This window comes from Gobio gobio (genome assembly GCF_949357685.1).
Source record: "Gobio gobio genome assembly, chromosome: 24".
In the NCBI taxonomy this organism is placed as follows: domain Eukaryota; kingdom Metazoa; phylum Chordata; class Actinopteri; order Cypriniformes; family Gobionidae; genus Gobio; species Gobio gobio.
In genome coordinates this window covers 36,018,630-36,036,986 of record NC_137120.1, presented here as the reverse complement: position 1 = coordinate 36,036,986, position 18,357 = coordinate 36,018,630, and the positions used below count along the sequence as shown (strand labels likewise).

Below are 18,357 nucleotides of genomic sequence, written 5' to 3'. Positions count from 1 at the left end.
GTGAGGCGTTCAGTATGGTGATCTCCACCGCTCTCAGATCTCCGCCGTCTCAGGAGTTGCCATGTGACCTGCGGAGGCTTGTTCCCGCAACAGCTAGAGGTTCACGGGAAAGATTCGAAATGCAATTATTCTTCCTGTCGCGTGGTCATGCTTCACCTGCGTGTTTGATAGACAGAAGGTAAACACGGTTTTATGGAGGCGTAATTATGCTGTTTGCCTTTGTCTTATAAATGAGTGGCCACATGTCAAAGCAATTACGAGTCGAGATATGTTGTGGTGTTAGTGAATGTTGGCATTCAACAACTCTGTATACATATTTAATATCATCTAATCAAAAATTTAAAGGCGAGATATAGCTGTAACGATGTCAGATTTTTGACTTTCAGCATAACTTCTGGTCCACGCTGCAGCAGAGGAAGAGACCATACAGTAATACAGTTAAATTGTGAAATATTATTACAATTTAAACTTCTATTTGAATATGTTTTCAAATGTAATTCATTAATGTGATCAAAGCTGAATTTTCAGCATCATTATTCGAGTCTTCCGAGTCACATGATCCTTCAGAAATCATTCTAATATGCTGATTTGCAGCTTAAGAAACTATTATTATTATTATAATTATTATCAATGTTGAAAACAGTTGTGCTGCTTAATTTTGTGGAAATTGTGATACATTTTTTTCCAGGATTCTTTGAATAGAAACACTTATTTGAAATAAAATCTTTAGCATTTCTTAAGTATTATTTCTTTAAAAAAAATCTTACTGACCCCAAACTTTTGAATGGTAGTGTCGTTCTTTTTCTTAACTTCTCACAATTACATCAGAGGTAACTTTTATTTTTGGTTTCTGATATATTAAAATAAATCAACTTATATTCACAGTTGTAGCTAATACTGCCTAAATTTATTTCACTATTCTAAAAGTGAATATTTCTATATTACCAGTGGATTCTAGTTGAACATAAAGTCGTATTCTTTTGTTATTTAGTTAAAGTAATTACAATTAATTTATATATTTATAAATATGTAATTTATATTTTTATGTTATATTCATTTATTAAATAAAATAAGAAAATGTATGCATATTTATTTAATTTATATGTTATGTATTATATTATAGTTTTATTAATTTTTTAATAAAAATGTATGTTCATTTATATTTATATAAAATGTAATAAATGTTTTCTTGTCTTTTATTTATGTGTTTATAAATTAAACATTTTATATATGTATGCATATTTATTTAATTTATATTTCAATTTATATTTACTATTTATTATATGTTTTATTTATATAAAAAAAGTTTAATGTATTTAGAAATATTTAATACATTTATATTTTGTTATATTGTTGTTTTCATTTAGATTTTGAATAAAAAGTTATATTAATTTATATATTTATAAATATGTTATTTATATTTTCTCTTTATTGTTGTATTTTTATTTATTTATAATATTTATGCATATTTATTTGATTTATATTTTATGTATTATATTTTTATGTATTTAGAAATATTTCTTAGGTCATATTCTTACATATCTTAATTCTATGTTATAGTATTATTTTCATATATATATATATATATATATATATATATATATATATATATATATATATATATATATATATATATATATATATATATATATAATTTTTTCTCTCTCTCTCTCTCTCTCTATATATATATATATATATATATATATATATATATATATATATATATATATATATATATATATATATATATATATATATATATATATATATATAATGCTGCTTCAGCATAAAAAAATTATGAATTTGGACAAAAAAACAGCACAGTTTTCATTTTTCTATATTCAAATAGTAGTGATATTAAGTATTGAATCATGCAAATACATTGATGTTCTCTAAAAACCATAAACACCATAGCGGCTTGCCAATGCTACAGAAATACAATATGCTAAATAAGGCGATTCTCCAACATTCTCACATTCAGCGTCAGCAGGAACCCTCAGTTTCACACAAATACTGTATATTTAGCATGATATTATACAGCATATGTGATCATTCCTACACATCTCTCCTGTCAATGCCAAGCGGCCCGCGGGCGTTCGCTCACTGGTCTGATACGAATTGGATCTATTTACCGCTTTAATTGGCATCAAGAGACCTCCTCACAGTGATTGCGAATAAATGAACCCTTTGTGTATTGTGTGAATGGCACAATGGCTATTGTGTGAGAATCTCAGGTTGGATTTCATTGGGTAAAGGTGTGACTTGTTTTCGTCTCGCCCTGCCTTGTTGCGTCTGGGTCGAATTTGTTGCAAAATTAGGTAAACGGATGCCTCTGAAACATCAGACCGTGAATGTGTTTGTTTGTGCCGAGACATCCGCACGTGAACTCATTTGTTTGTGTCCGTATGGACACTATGCATCATTTCATTGTGACACGTTAATGTGTTGCCGTCTGTTGGTTTGTGTTAGCGAGCGCGCCGGCTCTCGGCTTGTAGCCTGGCGCTGATATATGGCCCTGCTCATCTTCTGCGCAATGCACATATGTTCAACCCAGAACATTATTGTGTGTGCGTAGTTGTGCAACACGCATTTGTCACTGAAACCAAATCGGATTTGTTGTTTCTTTTGTCAAAGGATTGATTTCTCATTGTACAATGCCATAGAAGAGACATTTTTGGCTCCCCGAAGAACCTTTCATTGAAAATGTCTTAAAATAACCATTAGTAGTGTGAAAAACCCAACTAACGAACATTTTGCTAACGTTCCCATTAAGTTATGAAAAACACTGTTCTCTGAATTTTTTCTTGGTCAGTTGTGAAAACATTAAGGGCTCTGTTTTATCATTTTGCAAACATTATGGGAAATTGCTTTAGAATGTTCTCTGAACTGTCTCAAACTAGTACGTTTTAAATAAAATTCTGACAAAGCAGGGGTCTCAAATTCCTGGGGGCCGCTGGAGCTAGACTCTGGGTCAGGCTGGGGATTTGGGGACTTGCGGAGCCAGGCGAAAGTATTAACAAGCGCTTGTGCACGGATGGGAGTGGCGGGTGCCATTCATTTTCGGTTTACGTTTTCGGCTGTTTTTTTTATTTCGGCCCGAAACCGAGAATGCCATTTTCGGCGGCCGAAATTTCAGTGCACCCCTAAAGAGAACGGACACGTTTGTGTGCATTTTGTTTTGTGATTTCACCGGAAAGAATAGAGTCTCTCTCCGCAACAGCATTAAGCGATAGATTGACGCGCTCGTCTGTGTGTGAAGACCAAAAGAGAATGTAAACCCTGCCTATTTTGATTTGATTGGCTCTCTCAATCATTTCGGGGCAATCGTGGCCTAATGGTTAGAGAGTCGGACTTGTAACCCAAAGGTTGCGGGTTCGAGTCTCAGGTCCGGTAGGAATTGTCGGTGGGGGGAGTGAATACCAGCGCTCTCCTCCACCCTCAATACCACGACTGAGGTGAGACCCTTGAGCAAGGCACCGAACCCCCAGCTGCTCCCCAGGCGCCACAGCAATATGGCTGCCCACTGCTCTGGGTGTGTGTTCACGGCGTGTGTGTGTGTTCACTTGGATGGGTTAAATGCAGAGCACACATTTGCAGTACGCTCAGCCATCAGGAAGTGAGTGCTTCTAATTGACTTCACTTTCCTCCGTTGAAGTCTATGGTGTCCATTTTTTGACGGTCTATGGAGAAACTGCGCGACTATAGACTCAACACGTAATTTCACCAATTTGTGTTTTTGTAGTTTACACGGTGACAATAACGGTAGCATTTTCAAAACTTGCACTTTGAAACACGTTTTCAAAAGTTTGTGTTTTCAGGCCGGCAAAACACAGTTCTACCAGAAAGACTCGGAATTAATGCTGTAACAATAACATTTATTTCGGAGCTCAGCAAGCAATCAAGTTCTTTGGCGTAGGCCCCATTCGTAATTCGCATTCCGAGGGTACGGAATCTGCGTATCCTGCCTGAAGACAAAGCCTACCCCCGCGAAGTAAGGAAGGGGGCCATCTGGTGGTGGTGTGGTAGATGGAGGAAAATAACATCCTGAAGTCTTCGGGGTAGAGGGGAGAACCCATCTGGTGGTGTTGAGGATGATAGGAGGGCCCGACTGGTGGTGTAGGGGGGGATGGAGGAAAGGTCCCATCTTGGTGGTGGTGGGGAGGATGGTAGCGCTGAAGCAACGGTATCTGCGAACTCAGACATGAGTAATTACTACCTTTTTATGCTACAGAAAAAGGATATGATTGGATAGATGAGCAGGTAATTAGTGATGTAATGATTGAGTCTTCCTGGCAGAACTTGCGCTGGCTTCATTTCTCGTGTAAATGAACAGACAAAACGAATAAAAAGTTGTTTTTAGTTGAAAATGGTGTTGTGTATGTGTCCCCTTAGAGTTTTGAGTACTAACTTGTTTAAATGTGATATCTGCACCTAATTCTTAAACATTTTCATTCATTTTTCTTCCAACAGTGCTCACTAAAAAGGAAATCCTTGAACAAATTCCACCACGGGGCAGGAATATCCCAATCCAACCCCCCAACTCCAGATCCAAACCGGGCATGCACGCCAAAGGAGTCGCCCACATCCCGACCATCTCATCCGCCCTATTTCTTGCTCTCTTCCCCATAATACAGCTCCTTCTGTGGCCCGATGGTGTTTGACGCACAGTATAAAAGACTGAACGATACTCGCATGCATTTGCACTAGGCCCTTAGAAGTCTGCACATTCGTCTTCTGATCTCCTCAGATGCTCAGAAAGTTCTCATGTCGGCCCCCCTCAGGATGCGACTGTTCAAAAACTGGTTACTCGTTTTGCTCTGGCCTGTTTTAAAGGGTTTTATGTAGCTACTAAGTAGTGTAAGGAGACGCAAGTGTGATTGAGGTCCACCGTCATTTCTGTGGTGGTTTAATGTCATATTTTTAGTGCCGCTGTTTTGAATCTTTTGGAATGAGGATTTACAATTACACTCGTATGGATTGGTACATTTTAGAGTAACATATCACATCCTCAATTAATTTGCACCCCCCTGCAGGAGTTTCTGCGAAGGCCGCCCACTGTATAAAGTGATGTTGACTTAAGAAAGGGAGGAAGCCTGTTGCCTTAAAGTTATCAAGTAGCCTAATAAACGCCATGATACATTGAAAATATTAAGTTGTGCGAACTTGACAATTCAAAAACGTTTAAATTACTTATGAAGTTTATTTACTTAAAGGAACACACCACTATTTTTGAAAATAGGCTCATTTTCCAACTCCCCTAGAGTTAAACTGTTGAGTTTTACCGTATTAAAATCCATTCAGCCGATCTCCGGGTCTGACGGTAGCACTTTTAGCATAGCTTAGCATAGATCATTGAATCTGATTAGACCGTTAGCATCTCGCTCAAAAAATGACTAAAGAGTTTTGATATTTTTACTTTTTAAAACTTGACCCTTCTGTAGTTACATCGTGTACTAAGACCGACGGAAAATGAAAAGTTGCGATTTTCTAGACCGATATGACTAGGAACTATACTCTCATTCCTGCGTAATAATCAATTAACTTTGTGCCGTACCATGAGTGCAGCGGCGCAGTGATATTACACAGCGCCTGAAAATAGTCCCCAGCTAGGAAACTTCCATATAGTTCCTAGCCATATTGGCCTAGAAAATCACAACTTTTCATTTTCCGTCGGTCTTAGTACACGATGTAACTACAGAAGAGTCAAGTTTTAAAAAGGAAAAATATTGAAACTCTTTGGTCATTTTTTTGAGCGAGATGCTAATGGTCTAATCAGATTCAATGATCTATGCTAAGCTATGCTAAAAGTGCTACCGCTAGACCCAGAGATCGGCTGAATGGATTCGAAAATGGTAAAACTCAACGTGTTTAACTCTAGGGGAGACGGAAAATTAGCCTATTTTCAAAAATAGTGTTGTGTTCCTTTAATAATTTTAAGGCAATGGGTTTCCTCACTTTTTTAAGTCAACTGATCACTTTATTTATATATATATATATATATATATATATATATATATATATATATATATATATATATATATATATATATATATATATATATATATATATATATATATATATATATATATATATATAATTATATGTGTGTGTGTGAGTGAGTACTGTACAATTGTATGTGTGGATTATATTAAATTTTAATTCTCTTTTTATCAGTATATCCAGGCAAAAGTTCACATTTCACCCTTAACTCAGGGGGGGAAAATGTAGAACATGAAGCCACATTAAGAATTCTTTTTTTTTTTTTGCATTGTGACATTTTTACATATACGCTCTAAAACAATAGGGCACAATGTACAGTATTATTTTGACGAAAATTTCCGTATTTATTTTTTACAGGTGTCTTACCTGTATTTTGAATTTTGAACTTCATTGCGTTGTGTTTTAGGTTTAACCGAAACGTCCATAAAATTACTGGATATTGTCCTGGTAATTTTCTGCCAGTACATTATCCGGGGTTTTTACGGATTTGTTTACAGTGTATTTATGCTGTAATTCTTATTTCTATAATCTAAAGGGGAGGAAAATCAATAATAAATTGCATAAAGCACAACCTATTTCTAATTTAAATAGTTTATTTATATGTATTTTCTTCTCAAAATACAGTAATGAAAACTATATGTATTTGCATTAAATATATTGAGAAGAAAATCTGAAAATAATGCAAAAATAAAAATCTTAATGGACTTCAAAACAGAGCAGTTTTTGAAATGACAGTTTTTGTAAGATTGACCCATCTGCTTGAGCAATTGTAGGGCTTTTTTTGCTGTTGTAAAAAGTCAAAATGTACATTTAACATATTTATACTGAAATCTATGTATACAAAAGTGTGTATATGATAGTCGGGTTGTGCATATAACCATTTAAAACATTGAAAATAGCTTGTGATTAACTCCTAGGATAATGAAACACTTTATTTCTAGTAGAAACTATCATAACATCGACCTTTAACCTTTTCTTGAGTTTGTTTTGACAGTTCGCCGTGACGCCTCAGTCTTAAACTTTCATTTGAGTTCAGTAATTTCCATATAGCTCCGTCATATGATTTGTTACTGTAAGTGCTCGAAAGTAAATCCATCAATAAAATACCATATTTTCAAAGTATACACGTGTCTTTTTTTATCTCTCTCCAAGCTCTTTTGAAATTGAAATCGTTTCTATTTTCGCACCTCGCCGTCAACATCAACTTCTGAGCCACGTTCTTGCGGGTTATATTTGACTTTCCTGTAGCAAAGCTGTGGTTTGTATCATATTCATATCTTAATAAATGTTTTCAGCCGAACTGAACCTGTTTTGTATCAATTACATCTTTTCTGACAACATATTCTGTAATCTATCCGAATGAATCAGTCACGCCCAGAATGCACAATTGAGTCTTCAAGTCTTTCTTGAGGCATGCTGTAATTTATGCTGCTTTTTTTAATTAGCTGTGTCTTATTATTTAGATGCCAATTAAGCTGTCATGAACATTTCTTGGTCTCCACAGCAGTGCAACCCTCATTTAGCCGTTGCTACGATTTTGTGCCAACAAAGTGCATGGCAACTGTCATAGAAATGCTGGGAAATTGGCTTTGAGACTGCTTTGAGCTTAAAGGTGAGTGCTTTATTATTATTCTCTTAGTGTGGTCAATGACTCACTTTCCTTTTCCACCGGCGCGGATATATGATCCAACAGGGCCGTCGCGGTGCAATATGCGCTTATTGTAGTTGTGAAAAATAATTATTCTCCTGTATGCTGCAGTGTAATCACCATGTAATTGAAATGAACCCGCTCAACACAAACTCCGAGAATCCGAGTGCTCTTAATTAGACGTGTGTTGACTGGAAAATATCAGGCTTTCGCTGCTTGACTGTGTTCTAGGTTTCAGCCTATAACCGATTCAATCTGTTATATGATCACGTCCATTTAATATCCCACCTGAAAATCAATTGCCACGCAGGATACGTTCCGTTACAGTAGTTGGGGAAGGCGGCAGGGGGCGTCTGCTACACCTGCAGGTGTCTTTACCCCCATCCCTCCTCTTTTATTCTCCCACAGGGCTGGACTTGCTCGGTGATGTTGGGAAATTAGAACGAACGGATCGTTTCAATGAATCGATTCAAATGATTCATCACTTCAAAATGGCCCTCGTAAATTCTTTTTGTTTTTTTGAAAAAGTGTTTTTACTAGATAGATAGATATATAGATAGATAGATAGATAGATAGATAGATAGATAGATAGATAGATAGATAGATAGATAGATAGATAGATAGATAGATAGATAGATAGATAGACCGCTCAGGCATTACATTATGACCACCCTCCTAATATTGTGTTGGTCCCAATTTTGCTGTCAAAACAGCCCTGATCTGTCGAGGCATGGACTCCACTAGACCCCTGAAGGTGGTCTGTGGTATCTGGCACCAAGATGTTAGCAGTAGATCCTTTTAGTCCTGTAAGTTGCGAGGTGGGGTCTCCATGGATCGGACTTGTTTGTTCCGTACATCCCACAGATGCTCGATTGGATTGAGATCTGGGGAATTTGGAGGCCAAGTCTACACCTCAAACTCGCTGTTGTGCTCCTCAAACCACTCCTGAAAAATTTTTGGTTCGTAGGGCACCAAGTGCTCAGGGGGGCACCTCAAGAAAATGCTCTCTCTTGGCCGCCCATGACCCTGTCGCCGGTTCTCCACTGTTCCTTCCTTGGAGCACTTTTGATAGAGACTGACCACTGCAGGCCGGGAACACCCCACAAGAGCTGCAGTTTTGGAGATGCTCTGACCCAGTCGTCTAGCCATCACAATCTGGCCCTTGTCAAACTCGCTCAAATCCTTACGCTTGCCCATTTTTCCTGCTTCTAACACATCAACTCTGAGGACAAAATGTTCACTTGCTGCCTAATATATCCCACCCACAAACAGGTGCCGTGATGAAGAGAAAATCAGTGTTACTCACTTCACCTGTCAGTGGTCATAATGTTATGCCTGATTGAGATAGATAGATAGATAGATAGATAGATAGATAGATAGATAGATAGATAGATAGATAGATAGATAGATAGATAGATAGATAGATAGATAGATAGATAGATAGATAGATAGATGTTTTTCAATAAAAAAGCATTGTTTCTATGAATAAGCGAATTGATTCGTCCGAATCATTCAAATGAGCCGATTCCAAAGAACGACTCGTTCGCGAATCGGACATGACCATTGTTCGGTGAGAACGGGACAGCAAAGCGACAGACAGCCCAGGAGCGCACAGCAGCAGCACTGAGCGCTCTAACCAGCCATTCCTACAACAGTATTTACTGTTTATACTATAGCAGCTACTTGTAGGAATATTATAAGTTATGCATTATTAATAGGCTAGCGCGTAAAGACATGAGCACCAGAAACAGATCCCCACCGGACTGATCAATAACACGCATCCTCTTTCATCCTCAGGACCGGCGGCTTTAAACCTGGACGTGCGTTTACATCCCCAAACAAGTGGATTTTACAGTTGTAGAAAGAATCGGATGCGTCGGGTTCGCTGCGTGAAGTGTTAGAGCATCAGTGGACTTCCTCCTCTTCCTCAGTCTCTGGATCCGGGCACAATGGATCTGACAGCGGTCGCGCTGCTCGTGTCCCTCATCTCCGTGTCTCTGTCTGCGGATAACGCGGGCGGTAAAGCGCGGAGCTGCGCGGAAGTGCGCCACTTCTACAGCGGCAAAGGCTTCACGTTAAACGGCATCCCGCAGTCCGAGATATCAGGTATGAATCCCCGGTGAGAGGTCATTGTTACAGGTACTATTGTCTCATTCATGTTCAACTGTCATTTCTATCTATCTATCTATCTATCTATCTATCTATCTATCTATCTATCTATCTATCTATCTATCTATCTATCTATCTATCTATCTATCTATCTATCTATCTATCTATCTATCTATCTATCTATCTATCTATCCACCTGAAACGCTCCAATGTTTCGTGAGGTGCATGTTCTTATTGTCAAGTTCAATGAACAGATGGAGGGTCCCAGACAAAAGCTCTACACCGAACAGAACAATAGACAAAACTGTACCGGGTCTACAAGCGACTTCCCCATTAAAAATGACCTTTCGGTTCATTCATCAGTTTTATAAAGACACCCACCTGATGTCTGGATCCCCATGTGGTTTGAAAGAGCGTGTGCTGGAGCTCATCTCCAACAGTATGTGGTCCCTGTTTTCCCCAGGGTTGCACTCAAGGAGTAAAAACCACACCAATATCTGTGGTTTTATGCAATTCGTGGTATTATTCGGTGTTGGTGGTGTTATTAGATACACGTAGGGCAGTGTGTAGTCAGTAAAGCGTGGCATTTGATGAGCAAGTCTCGTGATTTTCTTTGTCATTTGCTAGTTAGGGGCAGCGGCTGAAATCCGTGCAGTCAGCAAGTGACTACTAGCTGCAGCCAGGGATTTTTAATGTTTCCATTAGAGGCCAAAAAATGTTGGCAGGTTGTGAATCTGTCCCATGCATGCTGGGTAGTCTGAAATCTGCCATCAATCTTTATGGCACAGCCGTCTTTTTGATAATAGGTCGCACATTATAACCAGTAATATGTCACAAATCAGTTTGCGTAAACATGCAATTATATCAGTGCATGATGTGCTCCCAGTTTTTTTCTCCCGGAATTCCTCTGGGATGCATATGTCTAATTGTGCAGTGTGCCCGAGAAGCTAAAGGAGATAAATGATCGCACATGTGCCACACTCACACACTTGTAAATAAAGCCTGAGCCAGGAAGGAAGCGCAGTTTGAGCAACATTGCCGGTGCACTTTTTCTATAGTATAATGAAAATACATCCGTACAATATAAATTCTGCCTCCGCTACACACAGAAAAGCACTTACTAGTGTACACACAAACATCAGTGCAACATCGCCTTGAGTAATAAGTGCGTTTGAGGCGTTACACATCGGCATCCTCAGCAGATTTGAGAGGCTGGGAGAAACAAAGAGTTCCTATTGGCCGTGAGGAAATTCTCAAGGTCATCGCCTGCGGTCTCAATGACAGAAGGGGGAGACTGGGAAAATGTAGCATGTGCCGTCTCGCTTTGAGACCGTCTCGACATCTTTTATTCATTGTCCAAACCGTCGAAACAAGTTGTTCGTTTAAAAGCTTTAAAGTGGTTGGCAGCCAGATTGTGCTCGTGTTTATTTAAATGAGATGCATTATACGTTAGCGGCTAAATATAAATGGTTTGAGATACAAATTAAGTTGTGCTTTATTTCCATAAAGTGAATGGGGACTACGGCTCTCAAGCAGGATTTTCTGGGAACAACCACTTACATTTCAGTCTGTTCCTCGTGCACAGCTCCAGAAGTCGTTTGGATTACTTTTATGATGCTTTTTTATGCTTTTCGGAGCTTGACAGCCCCAGTCCTCATCCACTTTCATTGTATTAGTGCAGCATGAACATTTTTCAAAACGTCTCCTTTTGCGTTCCACAGGAGAAAGTGGTTTTGAATGGCATTAGGATGAGTAAATGATGACGACATTTTCATTATTTGACTGAACTATGAAATATGTCACATTATGGACATATAAACAATGTTTCATGTCGAGTTTTAATAGTCAGATTATGTTCATTTGCGTAAAAGTCAATTTACCGTATTGTTTTGAATATAAGACGACCCTGATTATAAGACAACCCCCCTCTCTTTTCAAGATGTACCTTTTGGGAAAAAAAGGTTTTCTTTTATTTGAAAATAATTTTCATACTGCGTATTTTTCATATTTTAACATTTTGTATTGGAAGTATGGTAAATACTGGTAAAATGTACCAACGATCTCATTTAAAAAGAAACACTTTTTGGCATACCATAAAAACAACCTGTAGTATATCTGAATTATATAACCATTAGGCTATCCATCTCATAGTGAAAACCATGTAGCCTCCCAAAATTTCATTAACAGTAGAAGTGAAATCTTACAAGTAGTTCTGGGTACCGTCTTACGTTTTAAAATCACGTACGTTGGAAGTTTGGTCCCGTCAGCGAGGCACGCAAACACGACAGTCACGCGGCTCTTAGACGGTAAGCTTTTATTTGACTGTTAGCGTTTTTAAGACTGTCTTTTTGCGCTCGTGATCTTCTAAAATTACACTCTGACACGCCGTATTTCTTAGCACACTCGTTTTATGCGTATTTGGCGCCACCTATTGTTGCGGGTGTATTATTGACATATAAAAGTCTAGACCCTGAATATAAGACAGATCTAATTCTAATAAAAAAACATTGTCTTAAATTTTGATCAATGCGGTAGTATTATTGGGACTACTTTTAGGGCCCTATCATACACCCGGCGCAATGCAGGGCCAGGCTAGTGACCGCGATACCAAGTCGGAGCTCATCTCGAACCGAGTACCAATTTTTAAAATGTGACACTTAAAGGATTAGTTCACTTTTAAATAAACTTTTGCTGATAATTTACTCACCCCCATGTCATCCAAGATGTCCATGTCTTTCTTTCTTCAGTCGAAAAGAAATGAAGGTTTTGGATGAAAACATTCCAGGATTGTTCTCCATATAATGGACTTCAATGGGCTCCAAACGGTTCAAGGTTCAAATGACAGTTTCAGTGCAGCTTCAAAGGGCTTTAAACGATACCAGACGATGAATAAGGGTCTGATCTAGCGAAAGGATCAGTTTCTGCGAGAAACCGAGCAGTATTTATGCTATTATTTTACCTCTTATCAGACGAACGTGATCATCTCTGAGCTCCGCCATAACTTCCGCTAAGTGATGTCAAAATACGTGCGTGGTCATAGATGGATCAGTAGAATGAGTAGCATCTATGATCGATATATCTATGACCACGCTCGTATTTTAAAATAATAGCATAAATACTGCTTGGTTTCTCGCAGAAACTGATCGTTTCGCTAGATAAGACCCTTATTCATCGTCTGGTATCGTTTAAAGCCCTTTGGACCTTGTCATTTGGACCTTGGACCGTTTGGAGCCCATTGAAGTCCATTATATGGAGAAAAATCCTGGAAAGTTTTCCTCAAAAACCTTAATTTCTTTTTGACTGCAGAAAGAAAGACATGGACATCTTGAATGACATGGGGGTGAGTAAATTATCAGCAAAAGTTTATTTAAAAGTGAATTAATCCTTTAAGGCCTGTTCACATGGGGACGATTTTCGTGCGCGTTTAGCCCCGACGTTTAACGCCTCGTGACTAAAAGGGCGCCAATGTGAGTGTGCACACCGTTGCGCAAAACGGCAGGCGTAAAAGTGTAATTTAAAAAGAAAATGCCTCAGGTTCGTTTTTTTTATTTTGACGCGGCGTGTTAAAAATTGGCCGACTAATGAGATCGGCTCTTTTGTTCACGTGCCTGGAGATGCTGAAGTGACAGTAAAACACGACTTGGTGGCGCTCAAGCACAAAACCAAAAAAAAGTCTTGCCGAGCACGTATTGATACAACGAAGAAGAAGTAGGTAGACAAAGAAGAAGATGATCTGCTAATGCTGCTTGCCAGTTAGCAAAAAGTGCGTGAATGGTTTTGGCAAGCACGTAAACACTGTCTCTTCTTCTGTGTGACAAGCGAGTGTCAGAAGCATAAAATGCCACAGCACCACCTTGTGTACCGGGAGCGCATCTACTGAATGTGCACGTTCACTCTGCGCATCGCCAGTGGAAATCGCTTGGGTATGAACACTCAAGACGCGCCGCAAAACGCTGGAGATAAGTGCGCGCGATATTCGTCCCGCTGTGTACAGGCCTTTAGAGCGCTGTTAAATGGAATCGTTTACGCTCACGCGCTCATCAAATATGTCTGTGATTGGCTACAATGACCAGCGCTTCAAAAACATGTTGTAAATATACATCAATGACGCTTTTCAGAGCGCTTACACAGATACACACTGGAGTGTTTGAATGCAGGCGCCTATCAGCCTACCGGTCCGCTGGTCGACGCCTGCTTTTGCTTTCAGACGCTCCTGCTCCTGCTTCCAAAACACTTGCAAACGCTCCCGTGCGTTGATCATTGTAGCCAATCACAGACACATCCGATGAGCGCGTGAGCACAATGGCCAGTCGGAGATGTTTACGATTCCAGCTCAAGAGTGCTCAAAGCGTCACATTTTTTTAATTTCAGTACCCACTTGGTATCGCGGTCTGTACTTTTGACAACACTACGCCAGGCGCGACGCAAGTGTTTTTTATTAGTCTCAGCCTGACACAGTTATCTTCCTTACGTCCAGCGCCATGTTGTTTAAATAGCAAATGCACTCGCGCCCATCTGTGCGCACATAGGTGTGTTCCGGCGCACTGTTGGTGTGTTGCTATTTTGAGGTAACTGAGGTAAATGACTGCGCCATTGACCAACAAAAACCTGCTCTAAAGTCAATAGCGCAATATTTTTTGTGTTATTTAAAGAGCGCGTTTGTAATGTGCGCATATAGGCGGGTGCACAACGCGCGTACACTCTGCTTAGTACACACAGGGATGCGCAGCAGCACACAAACATTGTTAAATATGAAAAATAAAAGGATTCCTCTCTGGAGAAGCGTACAGTTTTTCCGCTTGCAAATTCCGTCATGTAAACAGCGAATCCGCCGTGGCGCGAGCGCAACTGGCTTTTAAAGGGAATGGGAGATGAGACTCTGATTGGTTTATTACACATTACGGCCAAGCGGCAACCTCCCGCAGTTTCTCTTGAAGCCAATACGGAAGTGACTAAAACTGCAATTCATGGACTGGCCACTAGGGCTCCAGAAGGGAGCAGAATCTCATTGAGCTCCATGTTAAAATGCCCAACTTTACAGCAGAAAAACACATGTTTACAGTCTGGTACAAATTGTGGTTTTGGTCTATACGGCTTATTTTGCCCTTCATGACAACTGTGAGGGGGGTGAATTTTTTTATGACTCATTCACTTACATTATATAAAGCTTTAAAGTTCTGCATAATTAACGGCGTGGCCACTTTGAGTGACAGGTGGATAGCCATTTATCTGTTGTCTGTTAGTCATCGCGTCACTTCAGCTCCGCCCACATCCCGCCTCTTTGCCCATTTTCTGTTATCCGGGAGTGACGCGCGATGACGCACTGACAAGATGGCAACGGCCAGCTCGACCCTACTTTACACTTCAAAATTGCTCTTCAGAATCCTATGGGTGACATCACGGACACCACGTCCATATTTTTTTACAGTCTATGGTTACGCCCAAAACACACCCATGACTCATTAAGAGACTAGGTACAACCCTTTTGGACCATGCGCCTGCCGCGCCGACCATTTTTTCCGACGTTAAACCAGCAAAAGTGGATTCGGATTCCGTAAGTGCACCTGCACCGTGCGCTCAGATCGTTAAAATAGGGCCCTATGATGTTAAACTAAATTAGATTTTCCATATAAATTGCATGATTATATTATTTTGCCAATATTTTCACAACAGACAATGATTTTCACAGAATATTCGCCTATATAGAACTGACATTCTGGTTAGTTATATGCTGCGTCTGAATTTGGATACCGTATAGTAGGCACTACATTCGGTTTGAAACTTACTTCGCGACCATTAAAAAAGTTTGTTCTATATAGTATGAATGTATAGCTTGACGTCGTCATACTCAGATTCTAGTCGGAATATGAGTCTGATACAGCTCCATTTGGGCTGTGATTATGAGGCGAAAATGCCTCTGGACTTAATTGGATAGACCTTCAACCAATCAGAGCAAAGGAGCGACGCATAGTTGTCAACAGAACTCAACTGCACGTGCGCTGGAAGAAGTTGAAGAAGAAGATGAGTGTAAACAATCTTTGCCGGTGTTGTATGAGAATTTCAGGATACCCGGAGCACTTACCAACACAATCATAATTTCTGAGAGAAATAGTAAAGGTGAACGCATATACGAACAAGTTCTCCGTTTGGGATTAGAACGAATTCAACCCAAGCGCTCTTTGGTGACGTGGATGATTATGTCTCTGTTGATCATCTTTCCATCATCGTATAAAGCCCGCCCTGACAATTTGATTGGTCCGAACAGCTCTGGTTCGAGCATAGTTGCTCCACAAAGGATCAAGTCCAGACCGAACTTCCCAAGCTCAAATGTTGTGGGCGGGGCTAAGTTCGGCTGGCATCCAGGCTAATGAATGTGTTCCAGTACTACATCCGCCATGTTTTCATTATCATGTGACCTACCGCACCAGTTGCGTCTTTTCACAGCCATTCACAAATCCTCTCCCGTGGCCTCACGGGATAGTAAAGCGTCCATCTTATGTGCACTTCAGAATCTCAGTAGGTCATCCGGGGACTTTCCACCTTCTGTTTTTCGAACTTGTATTCGGACATACTATGTTGCCGTGCTTTTTCGCATAATATATAGTAGGGAAGTATCGGACTGTTACAATAAGACGTTATTTTGACGCCTCTTTATCTAGTGTGACATTGAGACCCGTTCTGCGAATTCTGAGTTGGAGGGTTTGAGGTTTCCGCCGCGTTTTGTTTTAGCATGATCTAGAAAGAGCTGATCATAAAGCATTACCTAAAGGTCAGAGAGGAACCAGAGCTGAAAGCTGCCGTCTAGGATTACCGACGCAACTAGTGTGCCTGCCATTTTTACAAACACAGAGGCAGCGTATTGTTCAGCGGAGGGAATACGTGACACTCTGAGCCCTGCGGTCACTCTAAACAATGACAATCTCACATTTCCCTCAAGTAGGCCATGAAGATGGGAGTCGGGCGGGTATGTGTGCGATCTGCCGCTTGCTTGTGATCGTATTATCGTAACTTTGTTATTTTAAGAGTTTCATTTCCAGGTTTTGAAAGCGAGATCCAAGTATCCGCGGTGTTGACGAATTTGTGATGTTTTTGGACCCTTGTAACCTGTAGCCTGCTTTCAGACCTCAGCTTTGGCTCATGTTTGCTGCTCTTCTATAGAGCGAGGCACACACCCATGAGCCCTGTGTGAAATGAAAGGCACACACCCATGTTCTCAGCCACATGTTCTCACCCATGTTCTCAGTTCACATCCAACCCCCATGTGTAGATCAGGCAGGGGTGATTGGGTTAAGCTTTTCGCATATATTAAACCCGTTCGCACATGCAAATTCAATAATACAGTCCTTCAGTGGAGAGTGACAATCAAATTCGCTCATCTGACGTTGTTAATTAGTTTTACGCTTCTAATTTCTGTTGCACGACTATCACGGATTTCAATCCAGCTGTAATTCCTCATTTTTTTAGGCGTGAATTACCAGATCAATTAAAATTTGATATATTATTATCATAGTTATATAAAATTATACATAATACATCTTTTAGTATCACTCATAAATATTAATATAAATATATAATATATTTTAATATGTTTTATTCCATTAAAAAATGATATTTACTGTAATATCAACTCATTAGCAGTTTGGCTATAGTTCAGATTAAATTATTAAGTATGAACTGATTGAATTATTATTACATTTAATAGTATATTATACATTCTAATATTACTTATTTTAAAATGTAATATTTTTAATTGTTATTATTATATTTCATATTTTTATATATTAAAGTTTAATATATTTTATATATAAAATGTTCTGTCTAAAAACAAAATAACATAAAAAATATGCTTCATATGATTCTGAATGAGCAAGTTTTATTCAATTCAAAAATAATATTTACTGTAATATCAACTCATGATCAACTATATATTAGTTAAGATTATATTATTAAGTATGAACTGATATCATTATTATTCAATTTAATAGTATATTATACATTATAATATTATTTATTTTAAAATTGAATGTTATGAATAATTATTATAATAATTAAAATATGATATTATTCATGTTATATATATATATATATATAGTTCATACTTAATATAAACTAATATATAGTTGATTGATCATGAGTTGATATTACAGTAAATATTATCTTTGAATTGAATAAAACTTGCTCATTCAGAATCATATGAAGCATATTTAAAAAAATTTTAGTTTACATGACAGAACATTTTATATATATTCAACCAAATATATTAAACCTTAATATATAAAAATATGAAATATAATAATAATAATAATAATAATTATCAATATTCAATTTTAAAATAAGTAATATTAGAATGTATAATATCCTATTAAATGTAATAATAATTCAATCAGTTCATACTTAATTTAATCTGAACTATAGCCATATATATATATATTTTATTTTTATTATTATAATTATTATTATATATATTATTATATAATTTAAATACTAATTATTAAATTATTATATTTTATATATTACGGTTTAATATATTTACAGAATGTATCATTCGTGTAAACTAAAAATGAAAAATATGCTTCATATCAAGTTTTATTCAATTAAAA

The 18,357-nt window shown here is 38.3% G+C and overlaps 1 protein-coding gene across 1 annotated transcript in view; it reads left to right on the top strand.

The window, feature by feature from the left end:
* Window positions 1–9,231: 9,231 nt before the first annotated feature.
* The window catches only part of gpc1a (glypican 1a), a 45,264-nt gene continuing 36,138 nt past the window's right edge, over window positions 9,232–18,357 (top strand). The window contains exon 1 of the mRNA XM_079807020.1: window positions 9,232–9,754. Within this exon, the coding sequence (XP_079663146.1) occupies window positions 9,598–9,754 (157 nt within the window). The 5' untranslated portion in view covers window positions 9,232–9,597. The remainder of the gene's footprint in view (window positions 9,755–18,357) is intronic.